The sequence below is a fragment of the Hydra vulgaris genome, chromosome 10 (assembly GCF_038396675.1).
Source record: "Hydra vulgaris chromosome 10, alternate assembly HydraT2T_AEP".
In the NCBI taxonomy this organism is placed as follows: Eukaryota; Metazoa; Cnidaria; class Hydrozoa; order Anthoathecata; family Hydridae; genus Hydra; species Hydra vulgaris.
Window position 1 is genome coordinate 22,294,433 of NC_088929.1, and position 25,568 is coordinate 22,320,000.

The 25,568-nt window shown below is 25.0% G+C and overlaps 1 protein-coding gene across 2 annotated transcripts in view; it reads left to right on the forward strand.

The window, feature by feature from the left end:
• Positions 1–2,965: 2,965 nt before the first annotated feature.
• Positions 2,966–25,568, forward strand: part of LOC101237927 (telomere length regulation protein TEL2 homolog) — a 28,557-nt gene continuing 5,954 nt past the window's right edge. For both annotated transcript variants that reach the window (XM_065807518.1, XM_065807519.1), the window contains exons 1-12: positions 2,966–3,551; positions 4,860–5,081; positions 5,258–5,343; positions 9,298–9,366; positions 9,598–9,745; positions 11,164–11,266; positions 11,353–11,421; positions 13,730–13,871; positions 15,618–15,676; positions 23,413–23,487; positions 24,833–24,897; positions 24,982–25,113. In XM_065807518.1, the coding sequence (XP_065663590.1) occupies positions 3,211–3,551; positions 4,860–5,081; positions 5,258–5,343; positions 9,298–9,366; positions 9,598–9,745; positions 11,164–11,266; positions 11,353–11,421; positions 13,730–13,871; positions 15,618–15,676; positions 23,413–23,487; positions 24,833–24,897; positions 24,982–25,113 (1,511 nt within the window). In that variant the 5' untranslated portion in view covers positions 2,966–3,210. The remainder of the gene's footprint in view (positions 3,552–4,859; positions 5,082–5,257; positions 5,344–9,297; positions 9,367–9,597; positions 9,746–11,163; positions 11,267–11,352; positions 11,422–13,729; positions 13,872–15,617; positions 15,677–23,412; positions 23,488–24,832; positions 24,898–24,981; positions 25,114–25,568) is intronic.

Here is a 25,568-nt window from a genome sequence, read left to right on the forward strand (position 1 = left end):
TAGGGGCTCAAAGAAGATGAGGATGACAGTACGTCATCGCAATCTTTTTATAAAACCCCTTTAACAAAATTTCAATAAAATATTGTAGTTTGTTAAACGTAATAAAATTTCGTAAAATATATACATAATAAAATTTCAATTAAATATCGTAATAAAATGCGTAATTCACTAATAAGATTGATATTTTGATTCACTAATTGATTAAGCAACAAACAAAAGTAGAGTAGTAATATTAACCAAAAACGTTTTTCAAGTTTTAAAAATTTTTTTTTGTTATAAACTTGAATGAACTTAACGAATTTACCGTACCTTCGAATTCTTTTTGAAAGGTACTCCATACTTTAGGACCTCGATATAAAATGCTATATTCTGAATATTTATTTATTATCCGAGGCAGATTTTATGTGTTTATTTGCTCTAAGATTAGTTTTCGTTTTTATTTAATTCAAACTTGTTATTAAAGCTTATAGGAGAGATATTGCTTCTCTTATTAATCAAAAAAATGTATGCGTTACTTTTAAGTTTAATATGCCAGCTATGTTTGCAAGTGATTCCTATTTAGCCCTTAATATTATTTTTTCCTCGCTAAGTTATTAATAGTTTAACGGATTGTGGGAGAAGTTTTATTTTTGTCTTTTTGTTTCATATTGGAATACGTCATGTACAACAAAAAATAAATTCAATGATGCCATTAATAAATTATCAAAGAACATCCATTTATTTGCATTACAGTTCATGAAAAAAAAAGCATCTGCATTACAGTTCATGCAAAAACGAAGGTATAACTTTTTAAATGGAATAGTAACAGCTATAAGCGCAAAGAGTTATAATGAAGTTTTAGCGCTCCGTAAATATTGCAGAAGGTTTCAAATGTGGAAAAACAAAGTGTTACCTTATATATAACATTAAATGCCATTCACTACTAACATCTAAGTTATTCCAAATCTTCAGGAGCAATACTGCTATTGGAAACAAAAACACTGCTTTATCACAAGTTTTTAGGAGCAGCATATCCACCACAAATCTACAACATTCATTTAGAGGGGTATGAGACAATAGCTCGGACTATAAGCTAGAGTTAGGATCAAGGTTACCAGACCTAACTTACCAAATGTTACTTGTTACTAGTCGAACATATTACTAATGGCGTGTTGTAGGCTTAAAAAGTAGTAGATTTCTCTTGTTTTTTTTGAAACATTACAATAAATTTTTTTTTGAAACGCTACAATACTAAAATGTGTCTTTAGCAGCAGTTAACATCTAGAACGCAAAAGATTAAGTTGATATATATTATTTGCATGCGCAAATGTACTATTTACTTGATAAAAATATATAATAATAAAACTCGTCATAAGTCATAAAGTATTTTTTTCTTTTAATCTAAATTTTTAAAGGTTTTTTCATAAAAAAAAACATTTTTTTATTCCAGAAAGTTAAACAAAAAAACCTACATTCAAAGGTATCTCGCACAGCTTCAATGGTACTTTTGACCACTTTTTACTCTTTCAACTCTTCAAAAGTTATAAAAAACTCCAAAGCTGTGTGAAACTTTTCTTGTAGGCGTAAACGATCACCATTGTTCAGCTTATATAAAAGTTCATGCAAATCGGAAACATTAATGCCTATAAAAGAAATTAACTAAAGATACTATAGATATAAAGATACTAAAGACTTTCTACAAATGTTGCTTGAGAACCAAAATAGTCTTTTTTTTAATAGTCAATTATATTGTTCATTATTTGTTGTTCACTATTTGTTGGAATTTTATTTTAACTGTCTTGATAAATACCGAGTTTGGTTCTGTAGAATGATGCCGCTGAGTTTGAAGCAAAAATCAAATAGTGACAATCTTAGATTTCAGCAAAGGTATTTAGAAGACCACTACACACTTTAATAAAGGCATAGGATAGTAAGTTTAGAATAAATTTGCTTTTTCTATATCATTAATCCTAAAAAATAAATAAATAATATTAATTAGATATTACTTAAAACTCCTCCTCCTACAACCTTCTTACCTCCTACAAAACAAAAGTATTTCATGGAGAATATACGGCAGGTTTTAAAATTGTTGTACTTGGGAGGTTTAAACTTTTCATATTCAAATTGTTTGAAAGTTTTTGCTATAAAATATTTAAATACATTTACGGAATCAATAACGTCTACATTTCTTAATTAAAAATGGCAAAAATAAAAAAAAATAATAAAAATAGTTTTCATAGTTATGACAAATGGCTCTCCCATAGTTCAAAAATTTGTTTTTTTAGAGATTCTCATTATATTTTCTTAAAAATTTTTCTTTACGAAGATTCAACGGCGAGAAAAGGAAAACATCAACGATAAACGAGAAAAGTAGAAACAAAGATTGTTTAAATTGAAGCTACTTTTTTATTCTATTTTCATTATAATGTTCAAGTTTTAAAAACCTTATTTGAGTGTTTTATGTTCATTAATGAGCTAATGAATTTTAATAAGTTTACATAAAACAAAATTAGTGGTATTGAAATAGATTTGAATCAAAAGTTTTGAGTTTCACCTGCGTTATTTAAAACTTTAATTGCATGCAAATTTGTTTTGGATTCTAAAGTTTTAATATATATTTTCATGCTCAAATGTTAAAGAAAGTCGTATGGTATTTAAAATTGGGGAACGGCGAGTAAGATTTCGATTTTAATCGCTGTTAATCGCTACATATTAAAATTTGACTTACTTAAGGAAATATTCCAGCTATTGTTGTAACTTTAATAGACAATAGATGTTTTTTTCTCTCTCTCTAAATAACTTTTATACTCTAAATGAAAGCCTTTTATTTGAGAGAGGCGTTTAATCAAATTAAAACATTGATTGCAAATATAATATACATAAAAGAGAGTTTTTGATAATTTTTAATTCTTTTTCATTTCTCATATCATTTTAAAATGGGTGAGTTTTGACTTACATATAAAAAAGGGGGTGCAAAAGATTCTTTACTATACTGAGAGAATTTTTACACTCTCGAGCTAAACTTTATTTTTGGTTCATAACTTTTTATCTTTAAATTAATCTCGATGTACCAAACCAGTAGCCAGCCCAAATCGGATATTAAATCGGAAATAAAATATAACATCGGTCTCGAATTAACCTATTCTTCAATTTATGTTATGACCATTAAAATAATTCTGCTGATAAGCATAGATATCTGTTGTTCATATAGTCGTTAGTTGATTAATAAATATGCAAACAAACTTCAATTTGCTTATCATCGAAAAGGTTTTTCAAGATTGTACAACCATAGATGCATTTGTTAGTTCAGTAAACGAGCTTCTATCAATTTTAAAGGGAGGTGTAGACAATACTGAATTAGTACTGTTTAAATCCATAAATTTAGAATCTGTGAAAGAGGTTTTTTTTACATATCGTTTAAAAGAGATTTATAAATGTATATTTATTGCAACAAACAAAGTAAACTGTTTAAAAAGTTCATATAGATTTTTAAATGAACTTAATAAAGAGATTGTGAAGGTGTGTCCAAAATATATACTTATATGTTTTTTGGAAATGTTATCAGACGAAAGGTAATAGTAGTAATTTTGATATAATGAACCTGATCTTTGTACTTAATTTACGAAACTCTAAATTAAATGCTAACGTAATTTTTAAGTTGTTAAGTGCAGTGTGTAATTTACACAGTTACTGCAAATTTGCAGTTAATCAGTGTCATTTAAAGTATGTATTACATTCAATTTCTAGTTAAACATTTTAATAATTTGATAATTTTAATATTTGAAAGTAAATTGACTTTATAAACAGAATCTCTTTGAAAGTCACCACTTGTGCAAATAGTTTTGTGTATATACAGAATTCTTTTCTGTAACTTTTAAAAGACCAATTTTTAATAGCATTGTTTCTAATTGAAATAATATATATGAAAAAAAATATTAAAATTTTTTTTTTCAATAATTTTCAAATAAATATAACATTTTTCTTATGAGAAAATGGTATTATTGCGATTAAAATCATTATTTACTACCTTTTAATTAAATATCTGAAAAAAACTCTGTTTCAGAAAATTTGAAACACATTTGTTATGATACTATTGTTTTACATTTCACATAATTTTGTTCTGTAAAAAGATTAATAACACCAATACAATTTTGTATCTTATGACATTCCTTCTATTTTTTAATAAATGGAGAAATGATAATCATGGCTAAATTTCTATAATTTTTTGTTACGTTTTATCAAAACAAAATAAGAAAAACATCTTTTAGATATTTATTATTAAATATAAACATTGTTAAATCAATATGAATTAAAAAAATTTACTTAAACTAAATGTGATATGAAATAGGGGTTAATAAAGATCAGATATCAAAATCGCAAAATAATATTCTAGAAAATGTTTTAACATTTTATTTTTTACATCATCGCTTTAGAAATGTAAATACAAATTTATGCAAAAAACTAAAGAAATTTGCAAAACATGACATGTTTGAAAACATATTGCCTGACATAGCTAGAAGAACATATTTTTTTGATTTTTATATGCATAATAGGTTGAAATTCTAATAATTTATGTCATCCATCAAAAAAATTATGGCATTTAAAAAGAATAACTTTTATAATATAAATGCATTGAAAACAGACTTTTTGTAAATGAAATACATGGATGACATAAGATTCAAAAAGATTAGACATTCATTGATAAATGTTCTAAGTTTCAATAGTCCAGCAGAAAGATAAGTCAGGGAACTACATTTTTCCCAAGACAGGTTTTTCGTAAACATTGTATGTAAAAAATATAATTAAGTATAACAGTTTTTTTTTTATAAAATTTCAATCTAGAAATTTTATAAAAAAAAAATTTATTTTTTATTAATTAGACATCCTGCAATTCAGAGTTGTATAGCAAATTTAATTGGAAGTCTATTTGAAAACAACTATCTTTTTTCTTTGATATGGAATGAGTGTTTATTAGTTCCAATCAGCGTAGTAAATAATACTTCTATTTTTGAACAAAAAGTGAATGAATGGTGGGATGATATTTTAAAAGTTCTTGTATCTGTTCCAGACAGAGTTGCAAATATACTGAAGCATAAAACAAAGTAATTTTCTAATTTGTATTTTACTTTTTATAACCATATTATATTTCAGATAATGAATTAATCAACTCCAAATTAAATGACTTTTATTTTAACTATTTTGAATTTTTTAGCAATATATTTCTGCCAAATGTGTATTTTTTTAGCAATATATTTCTGCCAAATGTGTATTTTTTTAGCAATATATTTCTGCCAAATGTGTATTTTTTTAATTTGTCTGAAGTGGTACTTGAGATTCTAAGAAAAATACATGAATTTTTGCAAAGTAAGCCTTTTTTTTAATTTATCTAGTTAGAGTTAGTTTTACACAAAAATGTCATAAATTGTGAAAAAGCAAACCAAAAAAACTTTAAAAACATTTTAAGTTTTTTATAAAATAAGTTGTTGACTAGTTGTTCCTATGATAACATTTAGATTTTAGTCTTCAGTCTGGTATTGTTTCCCTTATAACATTTTAAAGTTTCATAACACTGTTATGAAACTTTAAAATAATGCATAAAATGCTTGTTTATCATTGTTGCATTGCTATATATAATCTTTTATTTTATTTTTATTGTAAAATAGCTTTGTCTTAATTAATTAATTTGTCATAAAAAAAAAAATATAGTTTTAATTTGCATCAATACATCTCAATTGTTTTGCTTTTTTAACTTTTTAAAGTGTAACCAATTGAGATGTAACGTAACTTAACTAAATCTTGTTTTGAGATGCAAATAAAGTACGTCTTATAGTATAAATATATATTTTTTTAACAAACAATGTGTTTACAATATTGTTAATCAAACAATTTTTTAAATATGGTAACTCTATAATGAATTTTGGTATTTAGCAATGTGTTGTTTATCGAGACATTTGTGATTAAAAAAATATTTTCAAAAAATTGCTAATTATGATTGTTTATTTTTATTATAAAATAGATTCATCTTAATTAGTTACTTTAATTTTGTTTGTTACTAATTTGTTACAAAAAAAAAAAAAAAAAAAAATTATGTCTTGGTTACGTGAAAATAACGGACATTTTGCACATATTTTAAAAATGTGTTTTAAATCATCATTCAGAATCATGTTTAACTTTAATATGTTATAGGAGTTTAAAACCACTCCTTTTTAAATAGTTATTAATTACCATTTATAAAGATATGTTAACGTCACTTTAAAGTTAAACAATGTTTTACATAGTCTTTGATTTCAAAACATCTTTTTAATATTGTTAAATATAATTTTAGTAAAAAAAAAAAAAATAGTTTTAAAAGTAAATATTGCAAAAAGAATTTAGAAAGTTTTGATATTTTAAAAATGTGTTTTAAATCATCATTGTTTTAAGTCTTCATTCAAATAATAGATGACACTTTTTTTTATCAGTTTTTATATTGTCTTGGTCACATTTTCTAAAATATTCTTCCTTCCCATATACACATAGTTATATGAGCTACGAGGAATGGTTATAAAAAATTAAAAAAATCTAAATATTTGGGCCTTCAAATATTATTGTCATCGTGATCAGATTCTACAGCTAAAGTATTTCAATCAGCAGGATTATTTTTTAAAAGCGCATCAAACATAAATTAATAGCATGATTGTAAAAAAGCACATCAAGAATACATAAATGAAATGACTGTAACACATTTGAAGTTTAGGTTTAGAGCCTAATTTTTATCAAACTACCTTTATCCGTAACTCCATCATTACATTACAAAGTCACTATGTCCAAGTTTAATAGAATGAATTAAGGTTGTCACTTAAGTTTTTTAGCTTTTGATGCACAATTTTCATTATGATGCTCATTTAAGTTTTTTTTTTTCTTCTGTTTTTAATGCTCTTTAAAGATTGTAATTTTATTCCTTTTTTACATTTTGAAGTTTTATATTATTAGAACTTATAACTTGTTTTTTCATTAAACTAAATTATTTAATGAAAATATCACAAATGATTTCATGTCATGCATCCTGGAGTTCAACTGCTAATTGTGAGTTTTTACTGCAAGCAATACTGTTAAAGCTGATCCTATCAACTGAAATTAGTCTGCTTAAAATTTCAGATAGAGTTTTTTAAGATTAAAAAATTGAATAGGGATTCAGACATGTACTCTCTTAATATGAAAAGCATATTACAAATAAATCTATTGTTTAATACCTCATTCACGCTAAAAAAAACCAGAGTTTTAACAACACTCCCTTTTAAAACTTTGTTTAATTTAAACTTATTTTAATAATATTCCAATTTTTTTATTTATACGATGCTAGCAAAGTAACTTATTTGAAAATAATAAATCAAATCTTATTCAGCTAAGTCTCAAGACCTTGGTTAGTTTAGAAAAATTGAGACTTCAATACTTTTAGTTTGATAACATGAATATGAAAATATTCATGTTATCAAACTAAAAGTATTGAAGTCTCAGATAGGTCAAAATCTGAATGGGCTCTAACTAAATTTGGTCTGCAATAAAAAAAGATATTTCAAGTTGTCTGAACCAAAAACAAGTTGTATAAATATTTGTTATTTTTAGAATATATTATGCTATTTTATAAATATTTTGTTATTTTTACTTAGTTGTAAAAATAACAAAATACACATTTCTATTAAGGCATATTTTACATTGCTCCTTTAAGATTGTTGAATAAAAAGTTGTAAAAAATATGAATCAAAAATATAATAGAAATACTATCCAATCTCTAATAACCAAGTGTGTTGAATAAAGAGAGTTAAGCATTCAAATAAAAAGAACAAATTTAGTGGATTTCTACTACTTAGACTGGTAACTTAAGTATAATTAAATATTTCTTCATTATCTCCAAAATTCTAATTTGTCGCCATCCAATAACCTTTTAACATTTTTATCATTCCTTAAACATACATTGGGAAATTTTATTATAATTATATTTTAACCGAAATTAAAATTAATTCCAAAATCAATTTTTTTTAATACTCATTTTGAGCAATTCTGTCTCATTTTTAAAAATACTTTACTCTCATTGTTTATGAGACAAACTAATTTTAGGTGCCCTTTAATGAAAAGTTAAAAACTCAGGAGAGTTTTTTAGTTTGTTTTTGTTTTTATTAAAAATACTACTGGAAGTTGATGTTAAACATTCAATTGAATATTTAGCTGAATTATCAACTGGTTTATCACAAACAGAACTTATCTAATTTTTTTAAGCTGAATTTCTTCTGGTTTAGTTGCCTCTATAGTAGCTTACCTCTATAGTAGCTTACCTCTATTGTAGCTTACCTTTATAGTAGCTTACCTCTATAGTAGCTTACCTTTATAGTAGCTTACCAAAGAAAAACTTTCAGCTGAGCTTGTTTAATGTGATGAAAATGTTATTGGTTTTTCTCTGTATCAATTTTATAAAAACAATATGGAACTTCATGAGCAGATGCTCTAGTAGCATTTATTTTATTGTCCATATAGTTTCTATATGTACAGATAAGAGTGTGTATCCTTGTTTTACATCTATATTTGGTCTAAATATCCTGCTTTTTTGACTTTTTGACATTGACAGCCACATCATCACATATTTTAATTGCTCTTGTGCATGAATTTCACCATTTCTGAATGTTTTTATCTGATCATTTCAGTATAACTTTTGTTTTGGTCTCATTTTAAAGTCAGGACCTTTAGACTATTTTTTTTTCTTGTATATTTATTAAGTACTTCAAGCTATTAGTAGAAAATGTTGTTATTTAAACGCAAATCATTATACATAAATATATGCTTAATTGTATTATATATGACATAAGAGTGATAATATGTGTATAAAAAATCTCTATATTTATATCACATATAATATGTATATAAGACATAATATGTGTATAAATAATCTCAATTTTTTATATATACAAGTGTATATATATATATATATATATATATATATATATATATATATATATATATATATATATATATATATATATATATATGTATATATATATATATATATATATATATATATATATATATATATATAACAATGCTATTGTTTTATTTAACTAGCATTTTTTTAACCCATTTATTTGAAATTAGGCTTTATAAAAATGTGTCACTATGTTATATAACAACAATTAAAACAAGTTTAATTTTTAGTGTAAATAGTCTATTGTGATATTGATATTGATATTGTGGTTTCAAAAGTTAAATTATGGTATATGATATTGTGATTGCAAAAGTTAAATTATCTTATATGATATATTCAAAAGTTAAATTTATTTTTAAATTAAGATTCTAGAGATTGTTCACTTGGTTTCCTAAGTCGTCTTGTTGGAAAAATTTGTATTGTTGGTTATGCAGGTATTATTGTTTGTCTGCCGAGCAGGTACATGCATGAATGACTTCCTTATTTTTTTTTATCAGTCATGCAGGTTGATACATGCATGGCTTCCAAAAGTTTGTTTTTTACAAAGCAAGTATAGTGTGCAAACCACAACAATGTTAAAATATATTTCTTATACTTTACTAGATAATTTTTATCAAGTTTGTTAAAATGGAGTGTTTACTATTTTTACTTTTCTTTTAATTTAGAAATTTTATACAAGAATGTATTACCTTTCATTTCAATATGGGTTTGTGAAAGTCCATTGTGGAGAAGAATATGTTCAAAATTATTTATTAATATACCTGATCCTGCTCTTGATGCAGTTATAGAACCACTTATTAGGAATTGTCATAAGTAATAAATTTTTGTTCATTATTATTATTATTATTACTATTATTATTATTATATATCATTATATTTATTATATATTGTATTCACATTGTTTTTTGTTTTTTCCCCACTGCATTGTAATTGCATTTTAAATAATTGTAAATAGGTAAAATAATTGTAATTATTAACTAAACTGTAACTACCTTATATTTTTACTTTGAAGAATGAAAATTTATTCTAAAATGTTACTGGAAGTGTAAAAGTTGAAATGCAAAGGCAATTTAGGAATAAATTTCAAAAATACCTCTAATTCAAGTTACCATTACTCTAATCAGAGATTTTGAATCTAATCTAATTCAAAATATTTACAAAAAACATTCAAGAATGCTTAATCTTTTAGAGAAGTCCAAGAAATTCAACAGGCTTGTTGTAATGTTGAAATTTCAAAATCATCTAATCTATCTTATGCAATATTTTCATTAGAAAAGTTCTAAGGTTACTACATGATCCTAATGAGAATCACCTAAGTGTACAGTTTTGTGAGTGGTATTTAGAAAAATGTGTGAAAAATGTGATGGGTTTTCAAAAAAAAAAATTTGTGGAATGATAAGGCCATATTCTAACTAAATTGATCCATTAATTGCCCTGACTGTACCTTTTGAGAGTCTGGGCATCCACATGTTTTTGTTGACCACCATGTCAATTAACTGAACCTCACCAAACCTCACACCACTAGACTTTTTCTTATGAGGTTAAAAAAAGTTTTAAGATGGTGTTCAGTAATTTCAAATTACCATACCAAAATACCGTACTAAAATATAGGTTATAATAATTACTTGAAAGAATACAATTTTTTAAAAGTATTAAAAGTTTCATACAAGTCAATAACTATTTTAATTTTATAAAATTAAGGAAAATCATTAAATATAACCTGAAAGACAACAAAACAATAGAAAAAGTTCTAATGTCAATCACAAAAAATATCTATTCAAACACCATATAGAACCAGACATATTTAAATATTGCTTGCAACCTTATTGCAAGTGATTTAGTTGTTCATTGAAGTATAGTTGTTAGTAGTAATTGACGGGGGTCCCAGTCTTAGCTAAATATATTTTTACAAACCTGGCCCCAGTCAAATATTACCCTCTTACTAGTTGTAAGTGAATTAGTGTTTGCTTGCAGCATGATGGAAGTGAGTTTTAATTTTATTGCAAAAGTTTTTTGTGTAACATATTATAGGTCGCTACTTAGACATTTCTAGCATTTGATTTTGTAGCAATTATTACTTTGTTTTCCTTATACATGTTTTTTCATTTTATACATGTTTTTTCATTTCCTTACATATGTTTTTGTAATAAGTTGAATATTATGTTGTAATAAGTTAGTATTTTGTTTCACAGCATATTTTTGTAAAGTATTTAATTTTTTAAACTTTTTAGTTCAGATATTCTTTCTGCATTATTTGGAAATTCAATATTATCAAAGCCTGTTCTAAAGTTTCTACTGACACACAAGTATTTTTTTGTACGGACATATGAAAATGTTAGTTAAATTGTTTTATAGTTTCATATTTAAAAAAATCTGTTGTGTTCAACAGCTTTTTTAAAGTAGTGAGTTTTGTATCCTAGGATACAACATTGCTTATTTTAATAAAGTATCTTGCTGGTAATGAAGCAAATGAGTCTATTTTTAAAGAGGTATTATTTTCTGTAATAAATAATAAATTTTTTTTCCAGTTTTTTCTTCTTTTAAATATAATACTTAATCTTTAAAACCATTAAAATATTTTAAAAAAGAACATTTTTACCATTCTAATTTGTTTTAAAGTGACTTATGTCTTATTTGTTTTAAAGTGACTTATGTCTTATTTGTTTTAATTTGACTTATGCATATTTCTGATGTTTTTCTTTAAGTTAAGGTTACGTTTAAACTTTAGAATTTTTTATATATGTATTATTATATATATTTACATATTTTTGTATCAATGAACTAAATAAAAACTTTACAATTTTTTTTTAAAAAAAAGCTTTATATTTTAGCTCTATTTTTTTAAACAATTTTGATTATAAAACACTAATAGAAAGTTCAAAATAGCATGCAGTTTATGTTAATTTGGCTCTTTAAATATGTATACAAAAAATAAATGGTGTGAAAATAAAACCTTTTTTTTACTAGTAAACAAATAAACATATAAACATGCATTTAATTATCAAATTTTTTAAAATATAAAACAATTTAATTTCGGATTTTTATATCACAGACAATTGCATACCTTTGCTGGTCTTGTTTTAAAGTGTTATGTATAGAACGATTTACATATGCCTTAAGCGATTTTACATAAACAGTAAGTGATTTTGGTAAAGTGACTTTTTATCATTTTTTAACTTTTAAATTATTCTATAAGCGGTATGATAAAAGAAAATTTTAAAAAAAGTCACATTAACTTTTGAATGATGTTTGTGTAAAAATATTTGTTACAAAAGTTTGAATGACATAATAATTGATATAAGCACTATTTACTAATGAAAAAAACTCAAATAAAATTAAGTTTATTTTTATTTTGTTTTTATTATAATGATTGATTTTTTAAGCTTGAAGCAAAGATCATAAAAACACAATTCTGATAAAAAATATATGATTTTATTTAAAACTAATTTAATAAAAGTATATGATTTTATTCTGATAAAAAAAAAAAAAATTTTGATTTAAAAAATATATTTAAAGTTTATTAAAATTAAAGTTAATGCTTGGGTTTAACTTAACTGTCAAATTTACTTGAAAATATTACTAAGTATTATTCAATATTGAAATTTTATTTGTTCTAAAAAAAAAAATAAGCTCATTTTATAGCAATTGTTTTTTCAGCTTTCCTTCCTAAACATATTTTTTTTTACTCATAATTAAATTTTAAATAAACGGCTGCATCAAAAATTTGCACAAAATTTGTTAATAAACGATATATACAGCGATATAATTTTAATAATAAACTAATAAACTTTTAATTAATTATATAAATTAATGTAATTTTTTTATTTGTTACTTGTTAAAATAACATTTAACATGTTTTGCGGTAATTTATATTATTACAGTTGTTTAAAAAAATGTCTTTAAAAAATAAAGAGAATTTTATGATGTCAAATTTTTTGCATTCAAAAACATAAAACTTGAAATTAATTTAATTAATCTAATTAATATATTAATCTAATTAAAAAAAATGAACAAGTACCACAAAACCATTTACCACATTCACAACTCATGGGTTGAATAATTTTTGTGATTTAATAATGGACAAAAAAAAAATGCAACTAACATTAGCTCTTCAGCCATAGTTAAAATAATTAAAATAAAACTTTTGCTAACTGTACTTTTATTAATAAAACTTTTGTACCAACTGTATCTTTCCTATTATAATAAAATTTTTAAAAATTATTTTTGTTTGAAAGATTAATTAGAATATACAAGTAAAAGGTAGCTTAAAAAATTAATCCTTAGCCTCTCAAGATCGCCTGAAAATTTTATCCTTAGCCACTTGAAGTTGCTTAAAAAATTTATTCTTAGCCACCCAAGGTTGCTTGAAAAAATCATCCTTGTACTTTAAATGCATATTACTTTTAAAATAAGATTTTCTTTCAGATTATGAAAAACTATTATCTTTCTAATGTTTAAATTATTTTGATATTAATTATTTTAATATTAAATTTAATTTCAATGTTAAAATTAGATTTTTAAGTACGCAGCTGAACCTATCTGACAATACATCTGAATTAATTAAAATATCTTAAGCATAAATTATTTACTATTTTTCAAATGTTTATCAAATTATTTCAAAATGTTGTTATATGAAATTTAGGTAAACAAATATTATCGAATTTATATTTGTCAATATTAATTTTTTGAGTTTATGATTTTTGATTTTATGGGTAATCTCATTCTTTTATTTGTTTAAAGTTTTTTTATTTATTGAAACTTAATTGAAACTTATATATTTCTTTTTTATTGAAACAGGTTTTAATAAAAACAATTGATATATGGGGGAAGAGAAGTTCCATAAAACACTCATCTTATGCACAGCATTTATACCTGAGTAAATGCATTCTTATATCATTAGGGTGCTTAAATGAAAAGCAACGGAATCTTTGGAGATCTGGTAAGTCAATTTTAGATTATAGTGTATGTGAGTTTCATTTACTTATATAATTTTAGTAATATTTAGCTCTCACTATCTCTGTAATCCTGAGCTCTTACATCTTATCTTTAATCTCTAATTCCAAGCTCAATTTTTTCATGCAATATTCTGCATATGGTTTTCCTTATATTTTGCTGCTGCATTTTCCTATCATAACCATTAATTTCATACCTATCAGCAAAACAATTCTCCAGAAAACAGACATCTGTTTACTACTGCTAGAAACCATTGTAAAAAGGTTTTGTCTAATACCTAAGCCTGCTATTCTCAGGTCTTGAAATCTCGTATTTCATTTCAAAAATTAGGCTCTAGTGACATCTGGAGAATCTTTAACAACATCTATAACAAGGGTAAATCTGTTATTCCACCTCTCTTATATGGTTCAGATTTTGTCACCTCACCCAAAGACAAAGCTGAATTGTTTGCTAAAAACTTCTCATCAATATCATCTCTTGATTCCACTAGTTACGTTCTCTTGCAGAAGTGTTCTTGGGAGCTGTTTTATACTTTCAAAATTATTCAGCAAGTGCTTATCTGAGTCTTGTTTTCCAGCCTGCTGGAAAGCAACATCTGTTATCTGTTAAAATTCTGGAGAGCGATCTAACTTGTCTAACTACCGTACCATTAGCCTTTTTACTATCATAAGCAAAGTTTTTGAGTACAGGTCTTGTTTTAAATAATAGATGGCTTAGCACGTTTGGCTTTAATTAATAGATGGCTTAGCACATTAGCTCAATGTGATTTTGATGTCATAAAATTATCTTTATTCTTTTTTTTATTTAAGGTCATTTTAATAAAATAAATTACCAAAAAGCAAGTTTATTTTACTGATTAAAATAAACAAATCTATATTTTGTAAATGTATATATTGTGGAATGCCTATTGTTCCAATTTTTTTTTTTTTTTTAATTTTAAATAATTAAATTTGATATTACCTTTTTTATTATCATTTAACATAAATCAATTTCTTTCTTTTCTCAACATTTGTATAAATGAATTAAAATGTGTTTATATTTTTTTTCATTATTTCTTATAATTGCAGCTTTCTTTATATTTAATTTCATTATATTAATTTCATTATATTTTTTAAAAACCGAGGAAAAAACAAACAATTTTTTTAAATTTAAATAACCTTTTTGATCAAAATTCTAAATCATAAGGAAATTTTTGTTTTTACTTTTTTGATATTGCACAATTCGTTAATGATATAAAGCTGATTAACTTTTATAAAATATTATTTTTCTCAACTATTACTTTTGGCAAAATAAAATTTACCAATATAAACGAAGACATTGCAAGAGCTAATTGCTTCAAGTGTAAATTCAAGTAAAAAAATTAATAATAGAGTTATATCCTTAAAATAAGTTTTTTTTTTAATTATAAAATAATAAACTCTTTATAAGATTTCGTTTAAAGTTTGTAATAGTGTTTTTTCATTTTTTTGATAAAATAAATCATTATAACAAAACAAACAAATAAACACAATTTAAAATATCAAAAGTGGTGCTAATATAAAATAAAATTTAACATGTACTATTTTTTAGTTAATAATTTTTTGTTTTGTTTTTTATTTTATTTTTTAATTTTGGTAATTGTTTTTGTTATTGTTTGTTATGAGAAATTTTCTTCTTGCTCTTGCAAGATGATATATATTATATTATTAATATATTATATTAGTAAGAGTAATAATTTGACATTGGTTTTTAGAAATGGTTCTAAAAATGATGGATGGAGTACCTGCTCACCTTGAAAGTCCTGATTCAAAGGTGTTTTTTTAATTTTATATTTTTGAATTTGCATTAAAAATATAGATTATAATATAATTAAAAATAGGCATTAAAAATTATTCCTAATTGGGTATATTATTTTTATACAGTATTTATTAATGCTATTCAATGAGTTTTGTAAAATTTATGTTTATTTATGCCACCTTTTATCAAAAATTATTTTAAAATGAAAACTTTTATCAAATTAATAAAATGTAAATTTCTTCAAGCAGTTAATTTGCAAGAAATTTCATTTTTATTTTCCATATTTGATCACTTATTGGTTACTTTTTCTCACTTGTTAAGCTCTGGTTGTAAAGTACTTCTTTTTAATGGTTTAAACTCTATTTTATGTCAACTTTATAATATTTGTAAGTTTGACTTGAAATAATCTTAATAAATAATAATTTTTTTATAAATAAAGAGGTAAGATTATGATGTAAGAATAAGATGTAAGAATATAATGTAAGATTAGTTTTTCATGAATAAAGATACTTAAGTTTTTCTATATGCAAGTATATTTGATATATCTATATTTTTAAAATATTTTTACTAGTTTAATTAACATCGAAAGAAGTAATAAGTAAATTGTTTTAAAAGAAAATTTATTTTCAGTAAAAAATTATATTTTTTGTTTTCATTGCAAAAAATTAAATATTATCTTAACAATAAGTGCAGATCATTATAAATGTGTGTCATATGTAACAATAACAATAACATACCAGTAACATAACAATAACTGTAATGTCATTCGATATGAAGTTTAACACATCAGACACATGCAGCTACATGTAAAGTGCAAAAAGTTTCAAGTTTCAAGTTTTTCTTTATTTTTTTTTTCTTAAAAGGTTTATCTAGTGAGGGCACAGGGCATTTGAAAAATGTAAGTTTTACTAAAAACTCATCAAAACGGCACTTTTCTGCCTTTTTTTAAAAAGCTTATGGGAATGCAATTATCTAAAAATAATTAGACATAATATAGACACAAAAATAAAACATAACCTATGGTGCTACTTTACTTAAGGCCATAAAAACATGGCATATGTAAGAAAAGTTGTCTATCATGGATTTTACAAGAAAAAAAATATTTATAAATGTTAAAAATGGTAGAGCAGGTAATAATTTAATTATGTAATAGGATATTGGAAGAAACGTGAATCATTTTTTCTCTCTTTAAAGGTTTGTCTTATGTGGGCAGCAGGGCATTTAAAAAATGTCAGTCTTACTAAAAACTCTAAAAAAATTAGTATACGAATCTCATTTGTTATTTTCAATGTACATAATGCGACTGATATATAAAATGAGGTGAATCATAAAAAATGGTCATCATAATTTGTGGGCTAATATACCCCCTCTCCATTATTGAAAAAAAACCATAAAAATTGTTTAATAGCAGCAAATGGTGTTTGATTGTTTATATATTATAAAGTTGGTGTTATAGCTAATTTGTAGGATAATTACTAAGATAAGTTTCCTGAACGATTTGCTTTTTAAATGTGTTTGATTTATTTATGATCACTTTGGCATCCTAAATATTGTAATAAAAAAATAAAGAAATGATGTAATTAACAAATTTATAATGTATATAAAGATAGTCTTTACTACAAAAAGCTATGAATATTTTTAACAAACATGATATTAATTTTATTTTTAAGCCTACTCGAGCTTAAAAAGTATTAAAATGCCCTAAATTGAACAAGCTATGGGGTAATGGACTTGAACTTTGTTTATCAGAGCTGCCTACGCCGAGAGATTACGATATGGAATTTTATTGCGTGAAAGATCAGTAACACATTTGAGTACGAGATGTATGTGTATACAAATATTTATTAAAATAAAAAGTATTTGGATGTCAGCAAGTTCTACAATCTTGTTGGTCTCAGAAAAATGTAGTTGATAAACTTGTTCTTGAATGGAACATTGCAAAAAACATTAGGAAATTGAGAACTATGTCAAAAAGAAATATGTATATGGACAAACTTGATAAGTTATTTGACTTGACAAAATGTAAGTGCAAAATGTTATGCTGTATTGAAAGTGGATGCGATGGTTGTCTTTTTAAAGCCAATCTGACTTGTATATGTCCAAAAGTAGCAAAGATACCTTTGCAAGAACTATTTTTCTTACAAGCTCAAAGAAATAAAATTGGCAACAATATAACTGTTTTATTAAAATTGATTAACATAATTTGAGTATTTATTTTCTCCTTTAGCTGTTAAATTTCAAACAACAATATATGATTCAGAAATGTAAATAATTCAGAAAAAGATAACTTAAGTTTGAAAAAAAATTACTTAGATATTACCAGGGTTTCTCAAGCAGCTATTAGGTATGGAATATCCAACAGAGCTGCAGCAGCCATAGCTACTGCTGCTGTAGCTTTTGCTAGAGATGCAAATTTATTTAAAGAAAAATACTGATATTTTCGTTGATCACAACAAAATAAAACGAGGTAAGAATAAGTTAATGAAAGAAATCTGAGGTAGAGCCAAAAAAGCTACAATGAATGATAATATTCAATGTATTTTTTTTGATGGACAAAAAGATTTAACTAAGTACATGATAGAAGAAGAAGATGGAAAATTACATCCATCTGAAAAAAAAGAAGAACATTATTCACTTTGTTCTGAACCTGGAGGTAAATACCAATTTCATTTCACTAACAATTCTGAAGAAGAGTAGAAATACAGTTCTTCCTTCAGAATTGCTGAGCAAATAGCTGATAAGCTTTATGAATGGACTGTGCATCATGATGTTGGAGACTCTTTAGTTGCCATTGTTGCGGACTCTACAAATTTAAATACTGGTTGGAAAGGAGGTGTTATCCACTAAGTTGAATATAAATTGGATAAAAAACTAATATGGATAATTTGTGCTCTACATACAAATGAACTACCTCTCTGATATTTTATGATTCAGCTTGACGGAAAAACTGAATCAAAAAATAACTTTTCTAGTTCTATTGGAAAACTTATAGGTAAGGTTACTAGCTTCAAAGTCAAAGATAGCATAATCATTGAATTTTCTAATGGAATGATAGATCTTGACTCTGAAGTTGTAAAATTCCTTTCAGATGATCAAAAGTATCTTTATGAAATTTCCCATGGAATTAATGCAGGAGTTTTTCCAGACAACCTTAAAGGCAAAGAAATTGGGCCACATTCACATGCAAGGTGGTTGAATTTCACAAATAGAATGTTTACTTTGGTGTTCAGAAATCTTACTTTCAGTTCAAGAAACATATAATCTTCAACTTCTTGTGGAGATCATTGTTGAAGTTTATGCGCCACTTTGGTTTGAAATCAAAGTAAAGTGGAAGTGGACTGAAGAGCCTAGCCATATACTCAAGCAGTTAAAACTTTTTTGTTATCAAAAACTTAAACTTAAAGATATTGTAATGCCCTGTTTTACCATCTTCATGGAATGCTCATAGTGAAAATGTTCTTTAAGCATTGTTATGTAGTCTAGAAAAAACAGAAAGAGAATTAGCAGTTAAAACAATTTTAAAATTGAGAGGAGATTCAGAGTATGGAAACACTAATGTAAGAAGTAGAAAACATACATAATGCAAATGCTGATTCACTTTTTATCTAATTAATTGGAGTTTGGACATACATGAATCTTCAGTTACATGTTTATTGTCAAAGGATGAACTTTTAAAATACAATGATACCCAGATGTATGTAACTTGTTTTCCTGTTCATGGGCAAGCTATTGAAAGCTGTGTCCAAGAAGTCATAAGAGCTTCTTAACCGGTATTTGGAAAAGCTAGAAGAGATGGGTTCATCAGAGAAACATTAGCACATTGAGAATCATGCCCATAAACCAAAAAAAAAAGTTTATTTAAACTAATTTAGGCAATATAAATTTTTTTAGTTGTTTTTTTTGCTTTGGGATATTATTTATGATGACAGTAAATAAATTTAAAGTTAAATATATTTTTTTATCTTTTATGACATTTTTTAAGGACCAGTAAATTTTTAACCCTTCAGAAGTTTCTGAACTTCAGTTTGTAAATTATTGTCAGAACTATATTATTTATTATTTATAATACAAGATTTTGTCTACTTTTAATATCCTACAGTAAGCACGGTATACTTACATATATGTTTTTGTATGACCTGATGAAGAGTAGCACCCAAAATTATGTTGTATTTTAATGTCTATCTTATGTCTAATTGTTGTTTGATGATTGAATCTCCATAGGGCTAAAAAAAAGGAAAAAAGGTGCCAATTTGATAAGTTGTTAGTAAAACTTACATTTTTCAAGCGCTCTGCCCCCACCACAAAACTAACTTTTAAAGGCAAAAAAAATTATTCACGTTTCTTCCAATATCCTATTACATAATTAAATTATTGCGCTTTCTACCATTTCTAACATTCTATACCGTTTCTAACATTCATACCGTTCTACCTTTTCTAACATGTCTACCGTGTTTGTATTGCCTTAAGTAAAGTAGCACCATAGGTTATGTTTTATTTTTATGTCTATATTATGTCTAATTGTTTTTTGATGATGACTTTATTCCCATAAAGTTTTTTCAAAAAAGACAGAAAAGTGCTGTTTTGATGAGGTTTTAGTAAAGCTTACATTTTTCAAACGCCCTGTGCCCTCACTAGATAAACTTTTTAGGAAAAAAAAAATTATTCACATCTCTTCTAACATCCTAATTCATAAAAAAAATATTGCGCGCTTCCATATCCAAAATTTTAAAAGTATGACCCACCCTATTATGCATACCCTAACCATATAATTAGTAATTAACCGCAAAAAAGAAGTATACAGAAATGAATAACATTTTTGAAATAATAATAGTATTAAAATGCTGTTAAGAGCATCAGACAATATCTGACAGCCAATAATTGTCTACAAATTTAAAAATAATTTAATTTTCTTGTGTAAATCAATTTGTATAAATTTGTAAATCAATTCACAAATTAGCTTAAGGTTAGAAGTTTTTAATTGATCTAGACATTATTTTCCATTCTGGTAAAATTTTCCATTTAAACACAAGTGCTACTCAAATAGTTTTTAACCAATTTAAATGTAGCATGATATTTAAAACCTCTAATACTGGAGGCTGGACTCTAATACTGGAGACTTTAAAATAACTCAACCTCAAGAACAATTTAATGTAATTTATTGTCATCTACAAACAACTTTTATTAGTTATTATACTTGGTAAATCATTTATGAATATCAAGAATAGGAGTGGTCCAAGTAAGGAACCCTGCAGTAACCCATATAATAACAACTCAATTTGTTGCAGACATCAAATCTTTAGCCAACATTGCAATCTTACTATACTTGCTTTTGTTTTATATTCAAAATAGCAGACCATTATGCGTTCAAAGCACTCTCCTATTGTCTGGTAAATGGCGTTCAAAGGACTCTCCTATTGTCTGGTAAATGGCATTTAAAGCACTCACCTATTGTCATTAGCTTAGAACTTCTCATCAATATCATCTCTAGATTCCACTAGTTGCGTTCTACCTGATATAGCCAACAAACAGGTTAATTCATTTCCTGACATTTGTATCACACCAGCTTCTGTATCTAAAGTTTTTCTGTATCTAAAGATTTTCTGCTTAGACTTTTCTGCAGCCTTTCTGTGGTCCAGACAACATACCTGTTATAATCCTGCTAGTCTTGTTTTCCAGGTAATGTATTCGATGAGTCATCTACCCTTCATCTTCTAGGATTAACTCTTACTTCTGATCTTTCTTGGAAACCATATATCAAATCGATTGCAAAATTAGCATCTGCTAAAATTGTTCTTTATTGTGTTTTTCACTTTCTTACTCAGGATTCTATTCTTTATCTCTATAAATCTCAAATCTGTCCTTATATGGAATAATCTTGCCATATCTGTGGTGGATCTTCAAATAATGCGCTTTCTCTTTACTATAATGGGCACTGCTCTAAAGAGCTAGCGTCTCTAGTGCCATCTACTAAAATTCATTCTCATGTTACTCATCATTAAATTAAGTCTCATCCTTTTACTGTGACTGTTCCTAAGTGATCCAAAAATTCTTATTCGTTTATTAATTTTTTCTCAAACATCAATCTTTTTGCCGATAACAAATAATACATTTGTAATATGTCAACATTGTAAAACAAAGTATCCTGAATAGAATAGTAAATGGAAAATAAAATGGTTTGGCAATTCCACAAGTAACATAATTTGGCATCTGTTCATAAAATGTTTGAACCATCAAATAGTAATATCAAAAGGCAAGAACTAGATGTTCTTCTATATTAATAATGTAAACTTTAAATTTATAAAAACTTAATTATTAATAATTAAGTTTTTATAAATTGATTTTAGCAACCCTTTTTAATACATTTGTTAAATAATTGTATTTGTCTTGTTCAGGACTTTAGGCCAAATCTTAGATTTTAATGAAAGAGCTTTTTATTGCAAAAGTTGAGGTGTTGTGAATGAGTCAGTTAAAAAATGAGGTCATTACTGAACAAATTTTCACTGCAAACTTGCCATTCGTTTAACTCAAAGAGCTTCTCCCCTGGACCTTCTTTATACTCATTACTTACCCAAAGATATGAGAGAGCAGTTAAATTAGTCCTTGAGTCAGTTTGTTATTAGGAAAAAAGAAATGGTTTTATATGAATACAATTGTGTAATCTGGAAACAATGCCATTGTTGAAATCAAAAAAAGACCTAATTTAAGTAATCAATTGTAAAAAGTAACAATATATTAAAATGCTTAAAAACAGCTTTCACTTGTTTTCAAATAGAATGATTTTATGTTTAGTCAGTTTCACTTTTTTACTTTCAAGGTGCTCTGTTATATGAGCTTTAATCAGTTTTACTTTTTTACTTTTGAGGTGCTCTGTTATATGAGCTTTCACTTTTATTACCTTAATAATAACAAGTAATTTAAAAAATGTTTAAGAACTTTTTCAAAGATTTTTTCAAAAATGTTTTCCTTTATAGAGAAAAAAATTAGGATGGGAAGATGGGAAGGGCACTTGTTCATCCTTGTTGGCCCTGGAAAATGTTTCAATATCCAACATCCCAACATCATTAGGACTATACACCTGCTGAAAATTTCAATGCTCTCGCCATTTCCTTATATGGATATACATGTATATATATATACATATATATATATATATATATATATATATATATATATATATATATATATATATATATATATATATATATATATATATATATACATACATACATATATATATATATATATATATATATATATATATATATATATATATATATATATATATATATATATATATATATATATATATATATATATATATATACACATACATACATACATACATTAATTACATAATTACATTTTTTTAAATATATAACAGTTTAATAAATGCCTTTGAGTCTTTCATAAGTGCGCATTCCAAAATGCTCCTTCCATAAAGAGATGTTTTGCAAGTATTCTTTTGAAATGATTTGTTTTGCAAGTTCCTTTTCATAAAGCGTTATTACGGAATTTTTATTATTTTTTTCTTTGTATAATGCGTTATGGAAGGTGAAATTTTTGTAAGTCTTGTTTTTTGGCAAACAACCCTAGTTTATAAAGCTTTGATGAAATAGAAATCGTTGACAATTTTTTGATATTAAAATTTTTGACAAAGGAACAAATTAATAGAAATGTGATAAAAAGTAGTATTTATCACATTTCTTTTTGTAATATTATTTTTTTAAATTTTTAAATAATTTTTTGAATAGCTACACCAACTTGGAATGATTGTTGCTGAGTCATTGACACATGTTCTTGATCGTGAGAAGCATCTAAAATTTGATGTAAGTTGTTATTTTTACTTTTCTAAAAAATGTTATAAAATAAAATTTAATAATTTAATAATTATAATAGTTCAATAACTTGTTGCATAGGAATTATAGGGTTTTTTATGTTGTGAGGACTTGACTTTTAATATTGAATTGTTAAAATGTTTACTGCTGTTATTCTTTATAATTACAAATTATAAGTTATTTATGTTATTTATGTTTTATTATTAAACAAATATTATTATTCATATCATTTTTTACGTTGTCTGTTTTTATTAATTATTAATTAAAACTTTATTTATTAAATTTTTTTGATATAAAAAAAAGCAGATAGAAACTATAATTCTCTTGGAAAGAACTATCCTGAAATTATACTATATAAAGTTACAAGTAATAAATAAATAAAGATATTAAATAGTTTTTATTGCTTTTGTTATCAAGTATATATTTTAATCAAAGTTTTTTGCTTGTGATATCTCGATAATTGTTTGTTTATTTAAATAGCTTCATAGTTTTATTTGAACTTAAGTTAAAAAAAATTTGTATAGTTCAATATTTTTGTATTGATATCTTGTTATATTTTAATGATATACAAATGTCATTTGCATGATTGATTACTCAGAATGTTTAAATATTTAAAGACATTCTCTAGTATTGATCATCAGCAATATATTCAATCAATACAATATAAACTACTAATATATATTGATGTAGGAATAATATAAAGTTAATATTAAAATAAAACAAAAAAAAACATAAATTGGAATTCAAGACAACTTTTCAATTCCAATTTATGTTTATTTTTATAATTATTGAATTAATCATTATTTATGTAAATTATGATTAATTCAAACCTTGGCTGCTGATAGCAGCTTTGGCTGCTGATAGCAAAGTTTCAACTAATGCTGACAAGGCTTAAAAGGTACAGAGTTGTGTGTTATTTAGAATCTATTAAATGAGAAATTGATTAGAATTCTTTGATTATATATTTTTATGATTGCATGTAGCAAATTCTAGGAACTGATTTTTTTCTAAAATAATAAAAGTCCTAAAATGATTAACTAAATTGAAAAAATTCAATCAGCTTTAAATTAAAATAAAAAAAGTTCAATTGGCTTTAAATTAAAATAGAAAAAATTCAATCAGCTTTAAATTAAAATTGAAAATATTCAATCAGCTTTAAAAGTTTTCTTTTTAAAATCCTATTTACAAATTTTGCTTTTTTTAAAAAAAAATTTTTTAACTCACATAAAAATATTAATTTTAAATAGTTTACTTAAAAGTACAGCAACAGTTATTAAATAAATATGTATATATATATATATATATATATTTTTTTTTTTTTTTTTTTTTTTTGTAGCTTGAAAGAACAGATGAAGTTAAGTATTTATGTGAACTTGCTAATGATCCTGAAAATGCCATTAGGTTTTCATTTAATCTTTTGTCAACTTTCTTTATACCTATGCGTTCTAATAAAAAAAAATTTAATATTATATTTAAAAATTTTAGATCTAAAATAAGCAACTCTAAGAAGTTTGAAAAGGATTTGAGTTACACTTTTGATCCAATAAACATTGAAACAACTAATCACACTAAGAGTTTTGATCCGATAAAAGTTGAATCGTCTGAAGAGTTAGATAGGTGTATATTGTTTACAAACACAATACTCTCTCTCACACACACACACACACACACACACACACACACACACACACGCACACACATCACCATGATTGCTTGAAATTCGAATAAGTTGAAATGAGATTTTCTCAATCCTACTTAATCAATTGTAACATTTTTAAATAATTAGGCTTTTGTGCGAGTTTTTGTTTAAATGTTGCATACATAATTAGGCTTTTGTGCAAGTTTTTGTTTAAATGTTGCATACATAATTAGGCTTTTGTGTGAGTTTTTGTTTAAATGTTGCATACATAATCAGGCTTTTGTGCGAGTTTTTGTTTAAATGTTGCATACATAATTAGGCTTTTGTGCGAGTTTTTGTTTAAATGTTGCATACATAATTTGGCTTTTGTGCGAGTTTTTGTTTAAATGTTGCATACATAATTAGGCTTTTGTGTGAGTTTTTGTTTACATCT